Below are 27,168 nucleotides of genomic sequence, written 5' to 3'. Positions count from 1 at the left end.
AATAGCAAACGGTTATTTTCATTGATTCACTTTGCTTTTACACAATTTACCTTTTATAACTTGTACCCTCTCAACCCCCTTCTCCCTTTCCTGGAAGATTTATCTTTGTTGTTAGCACAAATGTTAATTATTTATGAGTCACTGCAATGTACATTTACATTTTGTGTATTTATTACGTTTCTAGTCGTGTTGAAAAATGTCGTTTTTTTTAATGCTCTGTTCGCTTGGTGATGTAAACGGTAGCGGGGGAAGGGCAATTCATTCAAGAAATGCTGTTTATGTGTGTGTGACAGGACTGTTATGTTAAATGATTTTTTGGGGGCGAGGAAATGTTAATGAGAGGGTCAGAATGTATGGATCTGGCAAGATTGTGTCTGTTTTTGTTTTTATGTCAGTTGTGTCTCTCCATCTGCCTCATACACTGCAATTGAATGAATGCACCTAGATTCCAGCTGCACTATGGCTCTATTTATACCTCTGCCTTAGGGCTGGACAGCTATACATTCTCACTCACACACAAACACACTCCACACACACTACTACTACCAGAACAGCACAAATAATGTGGACGATCATTTGAATGTGTATGTCAGAGGTTCTCAAACGTTTACATGTCAAGGCCCGCTAAGCGGACACAAATTAGACGGACCCCCCATTTAAGATTTTGTCCCAGCATCCCCCATCTGATATTCTTCTAATATTTTAGCTTAGATTTAGATGTTTTATTACAGAAAGTGTATGAAACCCGCGACCAAAATAGTCATACATTCTGTCATTGTGTTACTTATGGATGGAATTTTGCTGGGGGATCCCCAGACCCCACTTTGAGAACCACTGGTCTGATTTTTATGTTTTGTTACATACAGTAAGTTATGTGGATAGTACTGAGAGGTTCTTGTGTAATTCATAAGAATATAATGCCAAATACCAAAGTTTGGATTGGCACCCCCTAACCTACCCAGCAGAGGCTCTGGGGTGTTTTTTTATTTTCAATAATGCACTACAAATTAACACACATTAAAAGGTCTAAAGAACAAGAAACAAAAACACTGCATGCACCAGGGCACAATAATACATTGAAAGTTATTTGAAAAAATAAAATACAAAATAAGACTATATCGTTCCTCCACAGGTGCACAGCGTTTGGCATGAAGCACACAAGACAGATCATACTGGAGATACTACAGCAGACTCTAAAGAATACATTGAGGGGTGCTAGTTTTCCACTCGATGCATGATTCTTCATCAGCTGAGGCTACAGATAGTGTGACATGAGCACCCTGCCACTATGCTGGAAAAATAATGTCCTACAAAAGTATATCTTGTTTGCAATTGCAATTTTCCCTTTCCCTAATATAGTATCTAGTTATGATATGACAGTAGTACCCAGTTTGTTTATTTAGTTGAATTTGTGCCTCAGATTACTTCCCAGATTACTTAACGGTATCAGACATAAAAGATACACAAAATCTTATATACAGACAAATATAATAGCATTGGAGGGTGGCTAACTTTGTATAAGTTGCATAAGTTGATATGCATTGACTTAGAAGCAATTGGATATTATGGGACTAAATTCGGTTTACATTGGTTTTGTTTAGTAATGTTCAGTGTCCAACACTGAACATGAAAAGCTAAATCTTCCACGATCCCACAATTGATCGATTTGTATTTTCAGTGAAGATAACAGCACAGCAGTTCAAAGAAGACATGACAGATCAGATGTTAGGCTCAGATGTTAATTCCTACTACTGTCTAGTCTATACGCTTCTGAATCAAATGCAGTCCACACAACATGCACAAAGTACAGCAATTACACAGAAAACATACAAAGCCAGTGTCATAAGTTAAGCCATGCGGCTATATATTTTTAGAAATATACACAATCTTACCACAAATATATTAGAACTATATAAATTTGACAAGGAAATATAAGTAAAATGTTAAAAATACAATCTTAAACAACTGAGCTCATCTTCTATTGTAAGAGTTTCCCCCTTCAACTGACTTAATCAATTTAGTGTTCTTGCAGAATGCATGTTATCAAAACAGTTTCCATACAGGTTCATGTTTGAACAATAAGATCTTAATCATCAAAAAGGATCAAATACATACAGTATATCTTATTGAAATTACAATTTGTAACTTACAAGCAGGCCCTTTAAAAAATGGCTTGGTAAGAATTTTGGTTTTTATATAAGTATAATAAAAACAGGGTTAACACACGTTCAGTCTGACAGAATTAACGGAATTATATTTTTCTAAACATTCCAAAACAAGTAGACACACAAATAAAAATAATTAATTACATTTGAATATCCTATTCAGGTTTTAGCTGAATAGGAATGCTATATTGAAATGACAGTGTACACTGAAAAAGAAAATGAACAGCAGATTTTAAGACACTGAAATTCATGACCAATGGGGATGATGTTGACAATGGAATTATCAATCTTGGTCTTACTGTATACACTGATAATATCTATTTCAGAAAATTGTGCCAAATAACATTGAAACTCAGCAAAAATAAATTAAGCATGCATTTCTTCAATTTCTTCTTGAATAGAATGATTTCCATGAAAAAGTGCAATGTTGTTAATTCATCAAACTGTTGTCCAACTTTTTTGTTTTTCTTGGCATGTTCATTGTGCTTAATAAATATAAGGCCCTATCATAACATCAAAGCTTCAGTATTCATAGCATAACACTTTCTCCTGTTTGTTCTCTTCTCTTGGCAGTAACTTGCTATCAGATAGGAATGTACCAGCTGGTGATGACTTTGTAAAAAATGGATGTAAACAGTTTTCCAGTTCTCACACTTCACAAAGAGAGGAACTAAAAAATCTCTCACACTAATACACAAAATAGATGGGCGGGAGAATATATGAAATCTTATTCATTTGTGCTTTCGTTGAGTATTCTTTTTTGAATAGAAAATTATCCTAGTAGTTGATCGAATGTTTATTTCATTATCTTTGCCCTCACATCGGTTTGGTGACTTTTTTTTCATATGACCCTGCATGTTTGTATCCCGGGACGTATCCAGACGTGTCGACCATGTCTACTCGTCCCGCCTTACCCTTCCCGCGGCCGCTGTCGTCAAAACGCTCCTTGTGCGACCCTGTAAACTTGGTGGTGTCCGTCAGACGGCTCACAGTCGGAGATGCCACGGCTCTCTGCGAGGAAGCGTACAACACATCTGGGTTTATTCTATCATTCTTGGGTCAAATGGATTTTATTTCTAATGACGTTAATAATATACATCGGAATGTTTTCTTGAGTCTTACCGTGACTCCTGCTATGACGGGTGCCTTCCCCTCAATCAACTTGAAGACCTCCACCTCAGCCTCCTCTGCAGGCTTCTCTTTATATTTCTTCTTGGCCAACTCTCCAAGTGCCGCCTTGAACTCGTCAAACGTGATGGTGCGACAGGATTTCTTCCTGAAATGTGAGGGGGGATATGGGATAACACTTGTCACTGCATAGCATAAGATGAATTAGCTGTGGTTAACGCTGATCAGTGCCTCCAGGGACCATAATAAATGTGCTGTGGTCTGGTTAGGCCTTTTCCTATAGCCAGGATTCCCACAGCCATGGAAAACCTGGAAAAGTCATGGAAATTCAAAATCTTATTTTCCAGACCTGAAAAAGTAATGGAATTGGTAAAATCCTTGAAAGTTTGGGGAAAGTAAGGGGATTTTGTTGTAATGAAATGAATTGTGTCCAAATCAGTATCAGGCATTAATACTATATGAGACACACCTCTTTGTTTTGGATTTTAGTGCTTCTATTTTTATGAATGGATCCTCACCCACAAATAGCTTCCATGTAATGTGACCCACTGACTCCAAACCAATACAAAACATTCTTACTACACCTGACAAATAGGACATAACTGTACGGTATATTGAATTTTAGTGTTTCTTGCATTTTTTTTATGGAAAATTCAAGATTTATTTCAATAGCTTCTATGTAATGTGATGCAGTCACTCTAAAGCACTAAAATCCAATATAAAGAGGTGTGTCCTGTTTGTCCAGTGCAGTGATCATTTCTGGTAATGTGAGTCTGCACTGCCTCACATTGCATGGAAATTCTATTATGGATCCTTGAAAAGGCATGGAAAAGTTTTGAAATTTTTTCCGTGAAAATGTGTGCGAACCCTGTAGATTCTCAGTACAGTTTGAGAGCCTGAAAGGAGAGCAGACAGTAATCATAACACAAAGCCATGTGTGATAACTTCAACATGGCAGATGTAAGGACACAGTGCAGAGAAGGTATTCTGATGACATAAACACTTTCACTGTTTGGATCTTGTCAATGTCTCCCAATGTGATCTGAGCGTCTCCACAGGCTTACACATAAGGCGGTAGGCTGTATACACGACCGGCCGTGTTCTGATGCATATTGTATATAACAGCAATTTACAACTCCAATCCACAGTTTCCACAGCCATGCTGGTTTTCATTCCAGCCATTTTATAGGGACTGATTTAGACCTGGTGAATGCAATCAACAACCCGGTAGGATAGAAAAGCAGGACTCTGGGACTGGTTCTAGTTGTTGTCCCTACTGACAATACACTGTACAGTATCTCAGTCATGATCATCAATCACTTTCACCCTCTGAGAGAGCTACAGTTGTTTAACTGGCCATTTGCCCATTTCACTTCCATGTTAAAGTGCATAGTAACAAACACAAACAGTCATTGCTGTGGTGATAAATTGCCCAAACAACAGTCTATGGCCTGCAGTCACCCTGGGCAACCTGCTGTCATAGCAACAGCTACAGTAAACATGGATGCTTGGGTTTATTATTAATTGGACTCCTTCAGTGACTGGTTTTGTTTGGGCTATCCGTCAGTGTTGAACATTTGAGAGCTTCATTCCTCTGCGCCTGTTCCATGCTGTCTAGTCTCAGAAGGTGAAACTGGACTTCCAGATGCTGCCTTCTGTCCAAGGGAGACAACTATCTCTCTTCTGCAAACCCCCCCAACTGAACTACTTCTGTCAGGAGTACGCACATGGATCAATAAACAACAAATAAGCCCCAGAGGAGGCTCTGATGAAGTCAAAAAGAAAAGAAAAAAAGACTAAGCTTAGAATAGTAAGAACTCAACAGATGCACATAATGCAGGCGCTGTGTTGTACAGTCCATAGTCAATATGGATGTGATGTGATACAGTATGGTATTTGGTAGGGCTGGGCAATATAGCAATATTATATTGAGATCGTGATATGAGACTAGATATCATCTTAGACTTTGGAGATTGTAATATCGTGATATGGTATAAGTGTTGTCTTAAAGGCTGCATTACAGTGAAGTGATGTCATTTTCTGAGCTTACCAGACTGTTCTAGCTGTTCTAATATTTGCCTTTACCCATTGAGTCGTTATATCCACTTGTGACATCTCACATGTAGCTTTGATTTACAACTGAACATTTAGTCCACTTTGTACAAAATACCAAGATATGTATCACCATTCAGCCTAAAAATACAGAGATATGATTTTTTGGTCCATATCACTCGGCCCTAATAGTAATTATAATAATAATTGATTGGATTTAGACACTCAAAGCGCTTCACATATCAAGGGAGGGAGGGGAGGGAACTCAACTCATCCACCAGCGTACTGTTCAGTACTTTGCAAAATAGTCTTTAACCAACATGAAAAAGAATCGTGACAAGATCGTGGATCGGGATCCTGCCCGAAAAAAATGGTGATATGATATTTTGCCATATCGCCCACATCTAGTATTTGGTTCAGCTGTATTTCCATACAGGTCATGTAGAAAATGCTTCCGGATCATTTTCAATGATGAAGTACAACCAAAGCCTGGCATATAAAGTCAGCACAAGATCATGCTAGTAATTAATTAGTCCTTGGCAGATTTCTGTCTCATCCATAGTTTATGATGTGGTATTCTGCTCCAAGCAGGCAGACAGCAGAGACTCCATGTGTTACAGTAGTAGACCTTTATACCCGGAAGAAATAAGGATTTATTCAGCCATATTGTCATTAGACAGTGCTCATTAAGATGTGCTAGCAGCTAGCTCATATGCTACAGACTCTTGATTAAAGGGAATGTCAAGATCTGCATATCTGGCATGGCAGCCCTCCCCCCCAGCTCGCTCAGCCTGGAGTCAGAAACCAGCCCCTCCCTCAGCCCATTTCTCTCCTCCTCCTCCTCCTCCTCCTCCTCCTCCTCCTCCTCCTCCTCCTCCTCCTCCTGTGTTTGGCTCTGAAATGTACACATTCTATTGTACTGTGCTGCTGAATACAGCATCACTGACTGCAGCCCCTTCAAAACTGGTTTGTGGACAGTGCAGGATCCTGATTAGAACATGCAAGACTGCAAACAGGAGTCCAGGGTCCTGATGAAAAAATGTTGCCCATTAGAAAAAAGTATATGCACATGTATTCTTAGATTTTTTTAAAGCTGTGTATTGTGCATTGTGTAGTTCATCAATAGAGGGGGGTTTATCCATATTAACAAGCTTAATATCCACAACTTGTCAACTCCCCAAGTCAACTATTATTACCTCTACCACGTGGAGTTGGCTGGAGGCTATATGTTTTCGCCCCTGTTTGTCTGTCTGTCAGCAGGATATCTCAAAAGGTTATGAACGGATTTGCACGAAATTTGGCAGAAAGGTTGGTCATGGGCCAACTTAGAAGGGCTTAACTTTCCACGCCCGCTGGGCAAAAGGGGGCGTGGTAATGTGCGTGTTCAATCACAAAAAGGCACCTAACTTCCAAACGGATTCACGTAACACCACGAAACTTTGTATGAATGGATTCACGTAACACCACGAAACTTTGTATGAATGGATTCACGTAACACCATGAAACTTTGTATGAATGGGCCAAGGACTAACTCATTCACTTTCCACGCCCACTAGGCAAAAGGGGGCATGGCAATGGCCGTGGTCAATCACAAAAGATGCTTAATTCCACATGGATTAATGTAAAACCATGAAACTTAGCAGAAATGACAACGACAAACTGATTAGCTTTCCACGCCCACTAGCCAAAAGGGGGCGTGACAATGGGGGTAGCCAATCACAAAAGAGCGCCTAAGTTCCAAATGGATTCACGTAACACGCTGTGGCGTGGGTATGCCCTCTCTAGTATGTGCTCTCTAGTCTAGTTGGTCTAGATATGCCGTTTTTGGGGGGTTTTGTTTGGCATGTTTTTAGTGGGGGGTTCCTATCTGGACTGGAGGAAACCCCAGGGGAGCACGGGGAGAACATGCAAACTCCACACAGAAAGGCCCTTTTGACGAGCCCACCTGGGCATGGGGACAAACCCTCAGCACCCACAGCGTCCCAGGCGGGAATCTAACCCAGGACCTTCTTGCTGTGAGGCGACAGCGCCGCTGCCACTGCGCCACCGTGCCCCACAAATCTTTTTTCCGGGGGGTTCAACCCCAGGGGAGCCCCATGATTCTTTGTCTAACAGTTAAAGGATGGCTTTACCGGTAATCAACCCACTTTGTATCATAATCTCAGTAATATAAGCACATGGGCAGTGTTTTACCTTCTCTCTCTGTTTACCTCATGGAGAAAAATGCTCCTGCTGCTGCCTGCAGACACTCCGCCCTCACTTGTTAAGGCTCTCCATGCGATTTGTGGATGTGTGCATACTTAAAAAATAAAAATAAAAAATATCCGCCCCATTCTGCCTCTCCAGCAGAACTTCCGCAGCTCCGTTGTGACGCGTTGTGACGTAAAATGCGTCACAACGGAATGCTTTGCCAGAGGAGGAAATGGGAGATCTCCGTGAGGAAAACACAGAGAGAGAAGGTAATCACTGCCCATGTGCTTATATTACCCAGATTATTAATGATACAAAGTGGGTTGATTACCAGTAAAGCCATCCTTTAACATCCATTTTAAGTCATCCATGCCAAGACAATAGAAAAATGTATACAGCAGTAAACCTGAATACCCATTGCTATGTCAACTGCCTCCACTGCGTGTGAGGGCTGAACACGGAAAGCCTGCTTTTTCATTCTATGCCCCTGATAAATGGAATAGGCTCCATGACACACTAATCTGGCAACTGGTCTCTCTAGAGTCGTTTTAGAGTGCTCCGACCTAGAGGGTATCTTGCACGGGGGAAGCTCTTGTTTTACTTGATGTGCTTTTATCATCTGTTTAGACTGTTTGTATCTTGTCTGTAATTTTGAAACTTTTATATATGTTTTGCTGTAACAGGGTGCCCTTGAAAATGAGAGCTTGCTCTCAAGGGCCACCCCTGTATAAATAAAGGTAAAATCAAATCAAAATAAAACTGTGAAGCTGTTGATGAGGTTGACTAATCGTGCGTTCCTTTATCGCAAAATAACTGGGATGTGGAGGCTAAATTACGTCACATCCGTTTTGTTAGCATTCCATTTGCAGAAAAGTTGAGCTGGGAAGTTCACTGTTTGTTCACTGGTCAGATCCACTCGCTAGCCAGGCTAGCCTTTGTTAGCAATAACAGTTGATAACAAGGCATTTCGTGTCATTTTGCGCATACAAACACTGCAGCCTCATGTCCACACAGATAGAAGTAGGCCGTGCTGTGTGTACAGCTGATTTAATGAGACACAAACAAGACCGAAGTGCTAAATAGTATTTATGTAAGGGTTAATGCACGACGAGGTGTCCATTATCACTTTTTAAGGGACGACGTGGAGGCGTGAACCGTCCGAGGCGAAGCCGAGGATGGTTTGCCTCCGCGAAGTCCCTTAAAAAGTGATAATGGACACCTCGAAGTGCATTAACCCGCTTATACCATGGTCACTTGCCAAAGAAACAAAACAAGACCATTCATTTATATTTCCATGCATTTTGCAATCAAAATCTAGTTTTCATAACCTTGAATATGAGTTGAGAACCGGCGAAACAAAATAGTCCCCTCGAGATTAGGCTATCATGGGATAAAATGGCTGCTTAGTTTCTACACCTGGCACAATTCTAGAATCAAGCTAACTAATAATTTGGCCAATTGTAGCCTATGTAACAACATACAAAATAAAACGGCAATGTCTAAGAATGCAACGCCATGTAACTGGGTCGTTTAAACTCGCATTCCAGGGAATTGCGTTAACGTCTGCGGGTCTTATAAGACGTAAATGGCGCGAGGCAGGAGTAGAGTGAAAACTATCTGCTTTCAGTATGTTGGAGTCCAAAAAAAACTGCTTGTTTTGCCATCTGCGGGAAGGCTCAAACTGTCAATAGTGTTTGGCAACATGGAAACGAATCTATACATGAGTATTATTCTCCAGGGTTTACTGTGGGACAGAGAAAATGTGCGTATGAAGAGGCGAGAGGAGAGAGAGAGAAAGGAGGACAGCACAGCGCTGTTGACACACACAGTGCAAGCTTCCCTGCTCCTCTCTCTCTCTCTCTCTCTCTCTCTCTCTCTCTCTCTCTCTCTCTCTCTCTCTCTCTCTCTCTCTCTCTCTCTCTCTCTCTCTCTCTCTCTCTCTCTCTTTCCTCGGCTGTTCACGCCCATTTTCTCTGTCCGGAGAGTGGCTCATAATGGCTCAGAGCCGGCTTCTGTCAGGGGAGGGAAATCTCCGAAACGAAAATCAAAATTGTAAATAAGAGTTATTTTTGATAAACTGAGCACACAGGGGTGATTTAAATACTTACTTTGACCGAGTCAATTTTTTTCTCAACTTAGAAAATTGTCATATTAACCCTTAACAGGGGTATAGAGCTCAAACAGCTCTCTTGATACCACACTGTGAAACTATGGCGCATTGATATGAACGGTGAACAGACCATTTAGCTAGGTGTCCATTATCACTGTACAATATCACTTTTTAATGGACACCTTGCAGCCAATCAGAATCGAGTATTCACCCAGACCATGGTATAAACGATTATAACTACTGTTGTTGCGCGGATCAGCCATCTTGGATTTTTTACGTCGGGGCTGCTGAGGCTCCTACCAGTTTGGAATGGGAAATACCAGCTCTAGTGACGTCACGTCCCAGCTCATGAACTTTGAACCGGTAAGATTACCAGTTCCCAGTTATAAAGGAATGCACAATAAAAGTCAACGTCAGGAGAGGCATAGCCTACTGTACAGTGCATTAGACGTTTACCATTCCACTTGACTATATGCCACAACCAACTCCTGCTTCCTATGTTTGGTTGGTGTTATGAATAATTATGCAGTGGTGCACTGTCAGGTTTGCTTTTTATGAATATAAAAACTGCATGATGGCCCTTAAAGTTATAAACAACAAACATAAATATAGTCAAGTGGTCAATTCTCCTGCATCTGGAGCCACATGCATGGCCTTGGATAACCTAGCCATGAGACAGAAACCTGCCAGAGCTTACTCTACTGTTTCTCCCCTACTATGTCGCCCAGGTAACTTCCCTACACTGTAGAAATAAAGAATGCCCACTCTCCTTTATTATACAATGTGCAGCTGTGTGTGTGTGTGTGTGTGTGTGTGTGTGTGTGTGTGTGTGTGTGTGTGTGTGTGTGTGTGTGTGTGTGTGTGTGTGTGTGTGTGTGTGTGTGTGTGTGTGTGTGTGTGTGTGCGCCTTACAGGCCACAAGACTCCTCAACCATAAATAACACACACACACACACACACACACACACACACACACACAGACACTAACTTGACTGAGTTCAATAAATCTGTGGCACTGCCATTTGCACATTGCTGCTGCACAACTTGTCCTGACTGCACCTTCCACTGAGAAGTGGAACTATTTGTTTATTATTATTTGTTATATATTTATTCTCTTTTATTGCTATTCTATAGCTTTTTCCCTCCACCACTGTTATTTACATATATAGGTATTACTGGTGTGACTAATGTATGTACCTACTGTACTTGCACTATGTCTTGTAATGGAACCCCTAGCATAACAATGTGTGTACTTGTATAACGGAGTGACAATAAATATCTTGAATCTTGAGATGCAATGTAGAATGGTTTTCAGTGCAGAAGACGTTTCTTTTAAAGATTGTCCATGCATGTTTCTTATTTGTACTGCTTGGTCCACAAGAAATCACTAATTGAAAATACAGTCATCTAAGTTTTGGTTGGTACAAGGTTTAACAATCGAGACAGTCAGTCAGTCAGTCCCAGTTTTGTGGCGATATAAACGTAAGGACTGCACTTCTTTTCCATTTGTTTACTAAGTTGAAATTGGTAAAAAAAATGAATGAACATTTTAGAATACTGTGGTCCAGATTTAGCAAATTCCAGCTGGGATATTTTCGCCTGGCATTAGTGCATTTAGAGGCGTGTCCAAGTCTAGAAGCCTAGAAACTTTGGCATGGAGTTAATTTGCAAAAACAGGTATCTCGGTTTGTATTTTCATCCTTTTAGATTATATATTGATTTATTTATATATTAATGATTTTGACACTTAGTGCCCATGACTTTAAATTGGAAAAGCAGACACAGTATATATTTTTTATTATAAATCATAATTAAAACATTTTCACCTGATCATTTTCACATAAATTACCCCAATAAGATTTTTCTTTTTTTTATATGCACTCCAGGGAGTATCAAACAGGTGTTCTTTATTCATTTTAAGCTGAGCTCGTCAAGATGCAATTGTTTGCACTCCGCCATAAGATAACAGTACGCCAAGATATAAAGACCCCCTATAAAGTTAAAAATCTGTTTTTCTTCTTGTTCCTCCAGGTGGATGTTTGAGCTTCTCTGTGCAGATTTTGACACTAGAAGGTTTCCACAATCATCTGCTGAGAGTGGAAAGTTTCTCTGAGCTCACTGAAAAAGCCATTTTCAATGAGCATGATTCGTGGCATCATACCAGGGGAGAGACAAGATGAGCCATCCTGACCCTTAACTCTGATGGACAACTTCTACAGAGCCTTAAGAATACCATGTATTATCCCAGTGTATGGAATTCAACAGCTACCAAATGCAGTTGAGTTGTCTCTAATATGCTGTAAATATTGGAAATGATGTCTGGTAGCTTGACAGTTGTGATAGGTTCATATCTTAAAGGTCCTTACACATCGGGAGCGATGCGAATATACGGCACGAAATTGCGATGCGAGTTTTGACCCACCTGTCAATCACAGCCACAGATGTGTACACGTCGGAAGCGAATTTCTGAAAAATCGAACGTGGTTCGAAAAAATAAACACCGCAATAACGCTGGGCGAAACTTCGCCGTTGGTATGCACGGTTGCATTGACTGATATAGGTTCGGAAAATATTATTGACGTGCGAATTAATCGCACGAAAAATACGTGCTCGGTGTGTAAGGACCTTTACACACCAAATAGATGAAGCCTTTGTTATTCATTCATACAGTGAAATCTGGAGCCAATTGTCATCACTACAAAGTCAAGAGTCAAGAGCCTGTAGTCAAGTCTGCCACTAGAATAGTAATGCAACACTAAGTAGTAATGTAACATCATGTCTAGCCTGTGGTCAGCTCCACTTGTAAGAAGCCATTAATTATTAACACGAGTATTAGTCATGAATAATCCAATTATTTATCTGAAACAATGAAATGTAAACCCCAAATACAATCAAATCTATACATTATACCTACATAAAAAAAAAGTATAACCAATAAGGTAAATTTCTACTTTTACCAGCATTAGATTTACCCTGGTGTGTGCTGAGTCTGGCTACTGCTGCAACATCGCCCCCTCTGTTGAGACCTGAGCCTTCAGAGACGTGCCTTTGTGGCCCCTGATACACATGAACCTGCCAATATGTAGCATTTAGACAGTGTACAGTGAGATGGTGCCTGTCTTACTTGACTTTGCTGAAGACGATGTCCACGTCGGTGAGGGTGATGTTTTTGCCATCAATGACGCTGCAGTCCTTGCAGAGTTTGGACCAGTTCTTGCCATGCATCTCCTTGCCTGTGGCGCGCGTGTCACCATGGATGGCAAAGCGGCGAAATGACTCCTCCAAAGCGGTGATCTCCACCGGTGTGGACGACCCAACGCCTCCTTCGCTGGTCCCGTTAGACTCGGTGGAGAGCCTTTTGGACGCCCGGTCCTTGGAGTGGTGACTGGGCGGACGTAAGGGAGCGTTGGGATGTTTGGCTGTGTGGACCTTAAAGTCGTCTACGTTGACTCTGATAAGGAGGAAACAGACATCACCTTCCTGTGTATGTGAACTATCACACTGACATAAGTGAAATATATGCACTTCCCTGCACTTTTAGATATTTGTGCAATGTACGTGTGTGTGTGTGTGTGTGTGTGTGTGTGTGTGTGTGTGTGTGTGTGTGTGTGTGTGTGTGTGTGTGTGTGTGTGTGTGTGTGTGTGTGTGTGTGTGTGTGTGTGTGTGTGTGTGTGTGTTGCTGTTTATATTGTATTTTATCTTGTTGGCCAGCGGTACCTGTTCTTTATCTAGATACTTGCAAGTCACTTTATGCACATTTTTTGCACTTTAGTATTATTATTATCAGTATTTTGCTGCCCCTTTTTCTTTTCTTAGTACTTGACAGTACTTTTTGTGCCTTGCTACATGTTTCAATGTCCTCATGTTTCTCCTGTTTTTGTCCTGACATGTTGAATGTGGCTGCATTACGTGACACATGGATTTCCTGCAAAGGATCAATAAAGTATCTATCGATCTATCTACACCCAATTACTGAAGCCTTTTAAAAGGCACTCAATGAAGGAACTCACAACTTGGTAAGGGAAAGCATAAAACCTCACTGCATTTAATAATAATAATAAAAACACATTGTGAGTGAAAAATGATTGATTGATTGCTTATTGATTGGTTGTTGATCATTATTGTATCTGTTCAATAATGATCTATGGCTCTCTTCTCTTAAGACGTCTCTCAAGTGGACTATTTGGCTCTTCCCCACCTGGAGAGCACAGCCAGGGAGAGATAACATTGTATTTTGTCTTATGAAAAGATCGAGGTTGTATTGTGTCTTTTGAGAACATCAGATTGAACTTCTGTGAGCTAGTGGAAACTTACTGGCCTCCAAGGTGGGGGGGGGGCTGGTGCTCACTACAGTATATGGTAGGGAGATGCCTTTGCTCGTGGCGCACTCCTGACTAACCTTTCTAGGAGTGTGACCCTCTGTGCACAGTGGAACTTTTTCATGGAATAAATTCTCCGTATTCATTTTCAACGAGCGACTGATTATTGATGAATCAACAAAGCATTTTAGTAATCTTTCTATTACAACATAAAGGTACAAAGAAAGAGGAGAGCAAATGTGATGCTGTAAACACAGCTTGTACACAAGGAGGGAAGGGTTTGAGTAGATATCCATCTGATCTGACCCTGTTCTGCAAGATTTGTTTGGACAAACTACAGTAACTCGTCTCCAGAAAGAAAGCAATGACTCTTGCCTTAAGGCCAACACACTGCTTGCTAATTGTCTTCCCTGTTGCAAGGTGCCTCTGTACTACGGGCAAGCTTAGACAGTCTTCAGAGGTGTGTTGCTGTGCAAATGCTGCCTGTGAATGGCTAGATGTCTTAAGTGTTCTGGCACAGAGGTGAGAGTTATGAATAGATCTTTGTGGAATTCAGGAGCATGCTAATCAAGTGCCAGCAAAGCAGATGGACGTTCAACACCCCCCCCCCCCCCCCCCCCCCCCCCACACACACACACACACACACACACACACACACACACACACAATGCAATGTTATGTATGCTCTCTCTCTCTCACACACACACACACACACACACACACACACACACACACACACACACACACACACACACACACACACACACAATGCAATGTTATGTATGCTCTCTCTCTCACACACACACACACACACATCTTACAGAGCAGACTTACTTGTGGTCTGCCATGCTGGTGTGGGAGTTTGGTTCTCCCTGTACGCTGTTTGGATTAGCTGACTTTTGTTTTCTCTTTGTGCTGTAAAAAAAGAAGAGAATGAAGGTGAATGTCATATGTATGTATGTATGTACAGTATGTATAATGTATGTACGTATGTATGTATGTATGTATGTATGTATGTATGTATGTATGTATGTATGTATGTATAGAGACAGTCCGCATGTCTGGGAACACCCACAAAATGTTAAACGGCTGGCGCGCGAGTGGGGTAAAACTGCCCATATATCTCATGGGCTGACTCACCAAAAGACGGTGCTGCGGCTCTAAACTACAGGTTTGGGGGTTCTAGAGCAGAACACAAGACGTCTGCTCAGATGTGCGTTTACTGCAGTGGTTAAATCCATGATCGTGTCTGCCTGGGCTGGGCTATCAGCTAAATTCTAACTTTGCTGAATGGATAGAACTGGGGTTTTTTACCCCACCCTGACCACGCTCCCAGCCAGGCTGAGCCAGCTAAACCAGCGTCTATGACGAGACGTGGCCTCAACCTATGTATGTATGTATGTATGTATGTATGTATGTATGTATGTATGTATGTATGTATGTATGTATGTACAGTATGTATGTATGTATGTATGTACAGTATGTATGTATGTACAGTATGTATGTACAGTATGTATGTACAGTATGTATGTATGTATGTATGTACAGTATGTATGTATGTATGTATGTATGTATGTACAGTATGTATGTATGTATGTATGTATGTATGTATGTATGTATGTACAGTATGTATGTATGTATGTATGTATGTATGTATGTATGTATGTACAGTATGTATGTATGTATGTATGTATGTATGTATGTACAGTATGTATGTATGTACAGTATGTATGTACAGTATGTACAGTATGTATGTATGTACAGTATGTATGTACAGTATGTATGTATGTATGTATGTATGTATGTATGTATGTACAGTATGTATGTATGTACAGTATGTATGTACAGTATGTATGTATGTATGTATGTATGTATGTATGTATGTACAGTATGTATGTACAGTATGTATGTACAGTATGTATGTATGTATGTATGTATGTATGTACAGTATGTATGTATGTATGTATGTATGTATGTATGTATGTACAGTATGTATGTATGTACAGTATGTATGTACAGTATGTACAGTATGTATGTATGTACAGTATGTATGTACAGTATGTATGTACAGTATGTATGTATGTATGTATGTATGTATGTACAGTATGTATGTATGTACAGTATGTATGTAATACATACATACTGTACATACATACATACATACAGGGCATTCACAGACTAGTCGACTAGTCGACTAGTAAAACCACTAGTCAACACTGTGCTTAGTAGTCAACTAGTCGTTTTATAAAAAATAAAAAATAAATGTAATCTTTAAGAAAGAACATGAGGTATTTACACGACATACATGGACTATCATATCCCATATCCCATATCCCCCACAAAGAACATCAAAACACAACAAAACAAAACAAGAAAACTGCATAAGATACACAATAATCCAAGAACAAACAAGACTATTGGACAAACAACCAAACAAAAACAATGCATTCAAAGTAAATACATAGATCTTGCCCTGTTGGCAGCTAGGAAATGCATAGCTTTAAATTGGAAAGCATCCAATCCCCCAGCTGTAGTTCACTGGTGGAATGAACTCTCAAGCTACCATACGTTGGATAACATTTACTACAAGAGCAAAGGCAGATTCTTAGACATCCCCAAAATATGGCAACCACATACAGAGTTTGACTTTAAGAACTTTTTACCCCAGTGTCATTAGGCTTATCAGGATAGGAGCTGAATGCATTGTTTTTGTTTGGTTGTTTGTCCAATAGTCTTGTTTGTTCTTGGATTATTGTGTATCTTATGCAGTTTTCTTGTTTTGTTTTGTTGTGTTTTGATGTTCTTTGTGGGGGATATGGGATATGGGATATGATAGTCCATGTATGTCGTGTAAATACCTCATGTTCTTTCTTAAAGATTTTTTTTTTTTTTTTTTTTAAACGGTTAGTCGACTAGTCGACTACCTTTAGGGACGACTAGTCGACTAGTCAAATTCACTAGTCGTGAATGCCCTAGTATGTATGTATGTATGTATGTACGTACAGTATGTATGTATGTAGGCCTATGTATGTATGTACAGTATGTATGTATGTATGTATGTAGTATGTATGTAATACATACATAATACATCTATTTTTCCCTCTACACTCTCACCCATACATACTACTGTATGTATGTGTAAGGGTGTAGAGGGAAAAAGAGAAAATAAAATTGAGAACTGAAAATGAAAGCCTCATTCTTCAAAGCAAACTACAAAGTCTGCAAGTCTGCTCCTCCTCTCACTCTGAGCCCATCATTATCATCACTAGTAACAACTTGCTTCCAAACAGCTATGTTACTTATTTTGTAATATCATGCATTCAACAATTGCAAACTGAAGCCTGGTTTTCCTCGTTCTCCTCTTAAGGGAATGATTGCGCTACTCTCTCTCTCTCTCGCCTTGATGATTTCATTCAGTCTGAGGACAGGGATTCCTCTGTAAAGACATCATCGTCCTGATTTGCATCGCCACATACAGACCAGCAGCATTTCACCTTCTCATCTTGGTCTCACACTTCCATCACATCTGAAGGGCTTATTTGGTCAATCTTTCTCATCAAGTTAGAAACAGGAGTTTCACATTACTGTCAAACCCAAAATAGTCAGAAGAATTTTTATTTTAACCTTATATGCCTCTCTACTATTTATGAATGCAACACTGAACTATACTTGTGGCAATACATGATGATTCTCTGCTCACCTTTCAGCTGTTCCCATAGTTAGCTCAGCATCGTTCAAAGGCTCTGTGCTGCCATGGCAAAGTACACCCACAATAAAGTCTTTAAAACAGTCTGTCAGTCGTTGTACTGGATCTCCATAACAACAAGTATGAGATGCAAACTGCAGAGACGTATTCCATGAGCTGAACTCTGCTCCAACCAGCACAGTTTCAACAGTCCCTCTTATTTCACGTTGCAAATAACCTGCTTTCCCTCACACCCATGCAGTGGCACCCTGTAAAGGGTTTTGTTTCCAAGACACAGTTGCCAACAATCATAAATGTGAACTTGCAAAAAAGTACAGGCAACACTCACATGGGTACAAAAGTCCTGACATTGACCCTGCAAAAGGCTATTATAATCGATGTGTCAATCTTAGGCAAAAAGAAGAGGTTATGTATGAATAATGTCACCCAGAGCTATGCACAATGGGAACCCATTGTCCAGTCCTCCTCTGTCTGACTCTGCCACATGCCCATGTCATCACACAGACACACAAATAGTGACATCGCAGACTAGCACTATTGACTTAAACCCAATGTACACCAGATGCGATACGGCTCCGTGCGGATCCGCTAAATCTGCCAGAACAGACTCTCTCTCTCGCCCATGTTAATAGATGGGTGATACATGTGGGACAGAAAAAATACGCACCTGTTCTATTTTTGTCGGATCCGCATATCTGATGAGTGAACCTTTACATTGTGGGGAAACTTGTCTTAACTTGCATGATACGTCACCCATTTTATATTGCGCAAGCTCCCACTCATTCCCTGGAAGTCTATTTGCAATAGTAGTACAAATACATACAGCAGCTTTCTGTAATATGCTCAATGCTCAATAGTAATACAGTGAAATACATACAGTAGCTTTCTCTTCTGAGATTTAGTATTTTATTGACTTTATATTCAGTGGTCATCCTCAATCCTTCAATAGAGTACGTGCTGTTTTCCTTTGTGCCTCAATGAGAGCAGCAAAATCAAAGTACAACAAAGGAATCTTTTCACTCTCCACCCATTTATAGTCAGTAGTCTCAAGTGCCTCAAGTCCTCAACACAAGGCAAGCATCCTCAAGTCGCATCATGGTCAAGAGACTAATGAAGAGCTAACCATGTGAGATTGTGTTAAGTCTGCACGTTCAATGGTTTCGATGGGAATTATGGCTATTTTCACAGCAACCTTTTGAGGCGTTAAAGCAGGAAGTAAAGCAGGTGTAACCAATAACATTAACACCCTAGCACTGGAACACCTAAATGGGAATGGAAACCATAAATAATGGTATTGGTTACACCTGCTTTACTTCCTGCTTTTTACCACTCAAAACGGTTACTGTGGAAATGGGTCCATAGAACAGTGGATGTCAAAGTTGGGTCCGGGGACCCCTAGAAGTCGTTGAGGGGGTCCCTTAGCGAAAAGAGCAATCATTTATTTTAACTAGAATTCCAACCATAAGTAACACAATGACAGAATGTATGACTATTTTTGTCATGGGTTTCATACACTTTCTGTAATAAAACATCTAAAGTGTGACGACCCTCCCACTCTCCTGGCCCTGTCTTGCAGGAGCCTGGTGTTGGGGTCGTTAGGCTGATTGGGTGCACCTGGGCATGATGCACTCATGGGGGTTAAGAAGAACTTCAGACCCTTCAGTCTCTTTCCCTCCTCAGCGATGTACCTTTTGTTCTGTTCGTTTGCTTAATGTAAATTAGTTTGTGTTGTCTAGTTATTTCCCTAGTTTTTACTTTGGTAGACTCCCCTCACGTTACAACCTGACTCAAACAAGTAAGAAATGAGGGGAGTCATACACCAAAGTAAAAGTTAAAAGAATAATTTATTAACTAAAAGTAATGGAAAATAACTATAAACAACAAACTACATTAAACAAACAAACAGAACAAAAGGTGCATCAGTGAGGAGGGAGAAAGACTGAATGGTCTGAAGGTCATGAGTGCACCCAATCAGCCTAACAACCCCAACACCAGGCTCCTGCAAGACAGGGCCAGGAGAGTGGGAGGGTCATATCAGATGGGGGACCCTGGGACAAAATCTTATCAAATGGGGGTTTGTGGTCTAATTTGTGTCAGTTAGCGGTCCTTGATGTGAAAAAGTTTGAGAACCACTGGAATAGAAAATATTATTAAAAATGTAGTTCTCTGAAAGAAGAACGTCTTTTAATGATTATATTAATGACATTTCTGAGTATAGACAGACAGTATGTAGTGGAGGATGACATCATTAGTAGGTACAGTATATGCCATAGCCCACTTATCCATTTCTGTGTCATTCAAAGCGATGTATTCTGCTTGATGTGGCCACACACACATCAGCACCAGTGGCTCCTGCATTACATTACTGGCTTTCCTTGGGAAGCTAAGCAGGTCTGGCCTAGGATACTCCTTGGATGGGAGACTGGTGCTGGAAGTGGTGTTGGAGGACCAGTAGGAGGTGCTCTTTCCCTCTGGTCTGAATGGTCTGATGAATAATCTCCCCAATGCCCCAGGGCAGAGACAGGGACTCTGTCCTGTGAGTGAGCACCATCCTTCTGATGAGACATTAAACCGAGGTCCTGACTCTCTGTGGTCATTAAAGATCCCATCGGCACTCTTCCCAAGAGTAGGGGTGTAACCCCGGTGCCCTGTGGGGTGTAACCCCGGTGCCCTGTGGGGTGTAACCCCGGTGCCCTGTGGGGTGTAACCCCGGTGCCCTGTGGGGTGTAACCCCGGTGCCCTGTGGGGTGTAACCCCGGTGCCCTGGCTAAATTCCCAACAGGCCTTCCTTCAATCATGGCCACCTAATCATCCCTCGTTACTTAATTGGCACATTCAGTCCTCAACTCTCCACCATGATAGGCTGATGTGTGGTGAGCATTCTGGTGCAAACTGGCTGCCGTGCATCACCCAGGTGGGTGCTACACATCAGTGGTGGATGAGTTGAGTTCCCTCCCCCTCCCTCCCCTCATATGTGAAGCGCTTTGAGTGTCTTGAACGGCGCTATATAAATCCAATCAATTATTATTATTAGGGGTTCAAGCCCCGAAGTTTCTTTCTTCTTATTCTTATTCTTCTTGTCCTTCCGTAAAACTGTCTATATCTCAGAAACCCTAAGGCCCACAGTAACCAAATTTTGCACCTAGGCTAGAGAACTCACCCACTACTCAGAAACACAAAATTATACTAATCTACCAAAGTTTGGCGATATTACCAACACCTCATTTCCTGTTTTAACCATCTATACCACTGGGCCAATCCCTGAAATTTGGCCCAATGACAGATATGACAGATATTCAAGCCCCTTCGGGGGCAATAGGCTCGAACCCCTTTTGTTTTTAGGCCTTCACAGGCCATTTTAGGGTCAGGTGGTTACCTGGAGGTCAGCAGTTGATAGCAATCTACCAAATTCCGGCGATACAACCAACACCTCATTTCCTGTTTTTCTAACCATCCATATCACTGGCAGGGCTGGCCCTAGCCATCTGGGGGCCCTAAGCAGGATATAGATTAGGGGCCCCCTCCCAGGGGCGGGGGTTTGGGGGCATCCGCGCTGGAAGTACTTTTAAGTAGGGGGTGGTGTAAGGAGGGGACTCTCGGCGCTGCCCGGCAGGGCAGTGCCGAAGAAAATTTGACGTTTTTTGGACTTTTAGCCATATTTAGAGGAATATTTAAAACAAACAAACGTAACGATGATGACGCTCGTTTGTAGCCCTATCAGTGTCAAGCAAGCGTGTAGAACCCAGCAGCCATAGGGGTTGCCAGGTCAGTTAAACCAGGGGTTCCCAACCTTTTTTGTGCCAAGGACCGGTAGATACATGCAGGACCGGTTGTCAATTGTAATGCTTTTAGTTACATATATATTTACTCACCAGGTGGCGACAAAAGGTAAATAACAGCCTTTTGTGTTGTACTGTATGTAGCCTACAGTATTTATGTTTTTGTTTAAACTACAAACATAAATAAACGTCAACCTATGTTTTAACTACCACACACAGCCTATAATATTATAGCCTATGTTTATTGAAAAAAAAAAAAAAAAAGAAAAAAAAAAATTTTTTTAGGGGGCTCCTGGCAAATCCCGGGGCTCTAGGCAGCCGCTTAGTTCGCATATAGGGCGGGCCGGCCCTGATCACTGGGCTAATCCCTGAAATTTGGCCCAATGACAGATACGCCTCTTCGGGGGCAATAGGCTTGAACCCCTGGTATTGCCGCTTGCGGCTATATTTATTATTATTATTATTATTATTATTATTATTATTATTATTATTATTATTATTATTATTATTATTACCACTGATAAACAAAATACAAAGTGAATGACCTTGGTTTGGTCCGGAATGGTTGGAATGCTTTTGTCCTGTGCATATTTCTCTGTCCCACTTTGCCAAATACAAAAGGGAAGCCATTTGGTTAAGGGCAGATCTCGAGAGACAAATCTGTGACTGGATGACAGCGTGCTTACATACACTCGGCTTCTGGCGATACATTGCACAGATGAGTGCTTTAACTAGAAATTGACCCATTTTGAACTGCATCTATTTCAGGCAACAAGACGCTGCCGTGGCTGGAACATTCTATTCATTCTCAAAAAAGGAGATCAGCCAGTAGACAATATGCAGACTGAAATACTGAAAAACTACATTCTGTGGTCACCTATTAGTTTGGCAGATGGTGTTAACGCCAGTGTAGGAAAAAAAAATATATATATATATTTTGGGGGCAACTTTTGCGTCCACTATCTAAAAATTGGGGCATTTACAAAATATTGGGGACACTTAAGTAATTAGTGCATAAAGTTCAGAGTTGCCTCAGACCTGGAAAGTACTTGAAAGTGCTTGGATTTCAGAAAAAATGATCAAGGACTTGAAAGTGCTTGGATTTAGCCGACCACAATCTCTGAGTTTGAGCCTCGTGTGCTCTGTCATCTCAAAATTCACCTAACATTTGTACATGTCATCAGTAGTGCTGGGCCAAGCAACACTTTCCTCCTATCTACACTATCACTCTCTGCGTAGGCTACAAGTATAGAGAGGCAAAGTGGAACGTCACTTCCTGCTTCAGCTCTGTACCAGAGATTTTCATCCGCCATTTATTTTCCCATAGACATTTCGTAAAATGCTTATAAAATAGTTGTACTTCGTCGAACCAAACGGTTCAGCTAACGCTATAATCGGGAGAGACCATAGAACATTTCACTCGGACCAAAACTTATAAAAACATCGAAAGAATATTTTCTTTAAACCTGCATTTTTTTTAACATCTTGGTCCCAGTGAAATGTTATGTGATCTCTCCTGTTTCTTAATATATCCGTACCGTTTGGTTTGAACCAGTAAAACTATTTTTATAAGCCTTTTACGAAATGTGTATGGGAAAATAAATGGCGGATGACAATCTCTGGTACAGTGCTGAAGCAGGAAGTAGGTGGTCACTTTGCCTCTCAGTGATTTGCTGATCGCTGAGCTGTCATTGGCTGTTGAGCTCTCTCACAGGCATTCTCAGCTCAAACAGGCGGCTGGTCGCCTAGGAAACCTGCGATGGATACATTTTTATTATTTTTTTCCCCCTTCATTTTGCTGGCTTTATTGCTTGAAAAGTATCATTACAAAACAGTGGCAACCCTGAAGTTGCTAAAGATTAGTGTGAACAACAGCACTGTTTGTGTGAGTGTGTTCTTTATCATCTTCTTCTGGCAAACAGCTTGCATGCATGTGTGTGTTAGAGACGGAAATGGAAATTAAAGTAATTGAATGAAAATTATCCAAAACTTAGCTGCAATTTTTGCCCCTAGTTCATGATTTCTAGGGGCATTCTGAGATTTCTTGGGGCCTTTGCCCCTGGCTAATTTCCTACACTGGTTAATGCACACAATGATGACCCCATTGACAGAGTGATTTGAGATGTGTGTGGTGAGGAGTGTGGTGATCCGCTAGCCTACTTACTCCCCCCATCATGCCTTCATGGTGACTGGGCATGCAGTTCCCATCTGCTTTCTATCTAGATCACTGTCCTGTCCGGGCAGCTGCTCTGGAATGCAACCCGCCAGCCGATCATAATACCACACCAAAACCCCCAGTCTGCTCATGACTGACCTCCATCTGACAAGTATGCCATGATACCACACCAAAACCCCCAGTCTGCTCGTCATGACTGACCTCCATCTGACAAGTACAGTATGCCATCTCTGCCAACTGACTGGGAAGTAGGGCTGCCCCCCGACTCAGAATTCTGTCAGTCGAATCGGATTTGGCGGCTCAATATGATTTTTTTTTTTTTTTTTTTTTATAAGACTATCTGGCAATCAGACAATCCATTGGCATGAGCTGGTTTGATTTTATTATTTTTTTAATCGGGATTTGGTTTTACGGTATTAATTGGCTGATACATATACCACCAAAATAGTATTAATTAATACACAGGACAAGATGTTACTATCCCTTGTGCCAAAATCCGAGGAAAAACACATTTAGAAGCCCAATCCAGAATAAAACAAGCTAACAGGCTAACAAACTAATAAACAAGACACAAATCACCAGTTACCTACCCTAGCCAACAGCAGTATGAAGCATGTCATTGGGGTTTTCAAGTGGGCACCTTCCTTCACCGACGTTTCGTTAAGTTAGGCCCACGACACCTCAAGAAGGCTTAACGGTGTAATCCAGCGTCCTGGAAACACCCCCCTCCATGCTACCACCGCACAACTGCATATTACCTCACTATCTAAGCCTAGCTATCCAGGTCGGTTCGGTATGACATTCCTGACTACACCACCACTGTCAATGATTCAGCCCTGTTGATGCGGACCGTTAATCATGACCAACAACAAACAATCCCTAACTACACCACTATATATCACGATCTATTGAGAGAAACCAAGCAACTATTTTTCAAATCAGACATTCAGCACCACCATATAGGCAGAATGGAATGATCCTTGTTTCATAACTACATTTTGCGACTATTTGACTGTGAGATTGGCAGTGGAATCAAGCTCCTAACGAAACGTCGACTCGGGGTCACTCCTGGGAAGGCTATGTACACTAATGAATGAGACAAGCACTGCCTAACGGTGATTTGAGTCAATCAGGATTAGGGCTGCACAATTAATCATATTTTCATCGTCATCGCAATATGAACATGCGCAATAAACACATTGCAAAGACTGCCTGAAACGCAAAAAAAGTGGTTTTATTTACATGCGTCATGCATTCCCACTCAGCATCTGATCGTTTTGTCTTGTGTTGTAAATCCAGCGTACACCTTTCCCTTGCAACAGTGCGCGCCGCCCCTCTGTCAAAGCCCAAACACGCTGTGTGTAGTTTCAGCTAGAGTCAGTGTGTATTTCATTTCTTTATTCAGTGGGCATAGGCTATTCAATGTTTGGGGTCTATTTTAGCATTATTAAAGCAGAAAGACATAGGAACTGTATAGCTAATATGCATACTTTAAATATTTGTTTATTTATCGCAAGTCGTATCGTCATCGCTATATTGAACAATGTTATCGCACATCGCAGATTTTCCTTATATCGGGCAGGCCTAATCAGGATACTTCGCCATTGTACGTACCATCGACTAGCCCGACCTGACCCCACTAGATAGGCTACCTCTCAACCATTCCACAGGCTGTGACTGTACCACTTCTTGTCCCCCACTCTGTCTCCCTCCCCAAAGAGAGTGAGACAGAGAGCATGACATCATCACCACGCTGGCCCCCCCGGCTCTGAAGTCACCACACTGTGTCCCTCAGTCCTCACCTCCCTCCACCCGCCAACAGCTCTCCCAGTCAAGGACCAAGATCTTGGCAAGCATTGTGCTATAGAAACAATATGTTTAAAACAAGCTACAGTGGTTATTGTTGGCAGCAACAGTAAGCCAAACAGAGGTATAAGGCAGTGTAAAGAAGGCCCTGAGGGTCCTTGTGATTTGTGATGAATAAATGACACCCAGGACAGCAGCAGTGTCTGTGACATGGCTCAGACGGAGACACGCCTGCTTAGCTAATAGCACATTAGCTCTGATTAAAGAGTGCTGCCGTTGAGGACTTTTTTTTATAGCCAAAGTCCAGACTCTTGTGTTATGCAATGTGTTCACCTTACCTCATTAATAGGGAATGTGGTATTAAGAGACCTTGTTTTAGAATGTTCAGAAAATTATGTAAATCCCATCTAGTGTCTCCATTTCAACTATTGCATATGTGCACACAATGGTAACATTCCCTGATCGGAAGGCGTGAAATGGTTTTATACAGAATAATATGGAAAATGGAGTCAGACTACAGTATTTCATTTTGCCCAGAAGCATACCCTTTCTCTTGTGAGCCTGGCCTGAATATGAGTTCACTCATCACAAACCAAATAGACTAATTTACACACTGAGGTTAATTGTTTATGACAGAACCCAAAGGCTCTTGGACCAGTGCACTGCAACTAGAACAGGGAAATCTGGGACAAACTCAGGCGATGACTATCTTCTTCTCATGCATACCTAATTCAACATATGGGGAGCACAAGGCTAGAAAGCCACGAATTGAATACAAATAAACAAATGACCTCTTGTGGGTGAGGTGTAGCCTAGCCTACTGTCTTTACAGCATGAATCACTACTCCTGTACTGATATTGACCAATGCCGAGAACAGAATGTATAGTCTTTACATTAGCCACCGTTCACATTTGCTATTAATCAATCAATAGGCCTACATCAAAAAATAATGAGTGCCAGTGCACATCATAGTGCTCCATGTTTCATCATCAAACTGAAAATATTTTGTGCACCATCTGTGCGTTTGTCTGAAATATGATTTATACTCATCTGATAGTCTTAAAAAAAAGAGAAAAAACACAATAGAAAGGCGGCTAATAAATGTTATATAATTATGTTTTCCGCACACATAATTATATAACTACCTGCATGCATATCCTGGCAGCTGCGCAGCCACAGGGAAAATGTATTGCTGTTCATCAGTTAGGCTAGATATTGGAGGACTTCACAGCTGGCTATCAATTTAAAATGGGAAAGATTTGAGAGAAGGCTAATCTTCATTGTACTTGACAGTGATCGGCGTGTTACTTGCGAGAGAGACATGTTACATAAACTTGCTACCGGATTCATATTGAGGAGCCCACGTGATCATTGTTATTGTCACGCTCACAGTCTAGGCAGGCAGGCAGCCCCCGCGCACATCTCTCAATGCATTAAACCTGATTGACCTATGTGACGGATAAATTCCCCTATACAGTAGGCTACTAAAGCAATTCATAAAGACACGGAAAAACGAACCCATTTGCCAGTGAAACATCAACTAAATTTCCGTAAACAACCTTTCTTCTTTGATGCAGGCTAAATGTTGGTCTACGCTTAACCAAAACAAATGACCCTATGTTTCCACGACTGAGGAGCGTATTGCCATAATTTTATTATATATTTAAAAAAAAAATCACCTGGTGACGTAATGCTCCGCAGTCTTCTGGTCAGCTTCACAGAGCCATGCCTGCTC

The 27,168-nt window shown here is 41.2% G+C and overlaps 1 protein-coding gene across 1 annotated transcript; it reads right to left on the bottom strand.

Moving 5' to 3' along the window:
- Nucleotides 1-939: 939 nt before the first annotated feature.
- On the bottom strand, nucleotides 940-27,168 carry tppp (tubulin polymerization promoting protein). The gene is made up of 5 exons (XM_083647115.1): nucleotides 27,113-27,168; nucleotides 14,800-14,880; nucleotides 12,770-13,096; nucleotides 3,288-3,441; nucleotides 940-3,176 (listed from the first exon to the last, which is right to left on the bottom strand). Exons 2-5 carry the CDS (start codon nucleotides 14,811-14,813, stop codon nucleotides 2,982-2,984), a joined length of 690 nt encoding a protein of 229 aa, XP_083503241.1. The 5' UTR covers nucleotides 14,814-14,880; nucleotides 27,113-27,168; the 3' UTR covers nucleotides 940-2,981.

The sequence above is a fragment of the Poromitra crassiceps genome (assembly GCF_964638095.1).
Source record: "Poromitra crassiceps genome assembly, chromosome: 1".
Lineage (NCBI taxonomy): Eukaryota > Metazoa > Chordata > Actinopteri > Beryciformes > Melamphaidae > Poromitra > Poromitra crassiceps.
Note: the sequence above shows the minus strand (reverse complement) of the source record. Positions and strands in the feature narration are given on the sequence as shown.

What these genes read in the sequence shown, in the direction of transcription:
- tppp (XM_083647115.1), bottom strand. An exon ending in ATCGTCTTCAGCAAAGTCAA is followed by an intron (nt 3,442 to 12,769) that starts GTAAGACAGGCA and finishes CTCACATTTCAG; the next exon opens with GAAGAAATCCTGTCGCACCA. An exon ending in CCGTCATAGCAGGAGTCACG is followed by an intron (nt 3,177 to 3,287) that starts GTAAGACTCAAG and finishes GCTTCCTCGCAG; the next exon opens with AGAGCCGTGGCATCTCCGAC.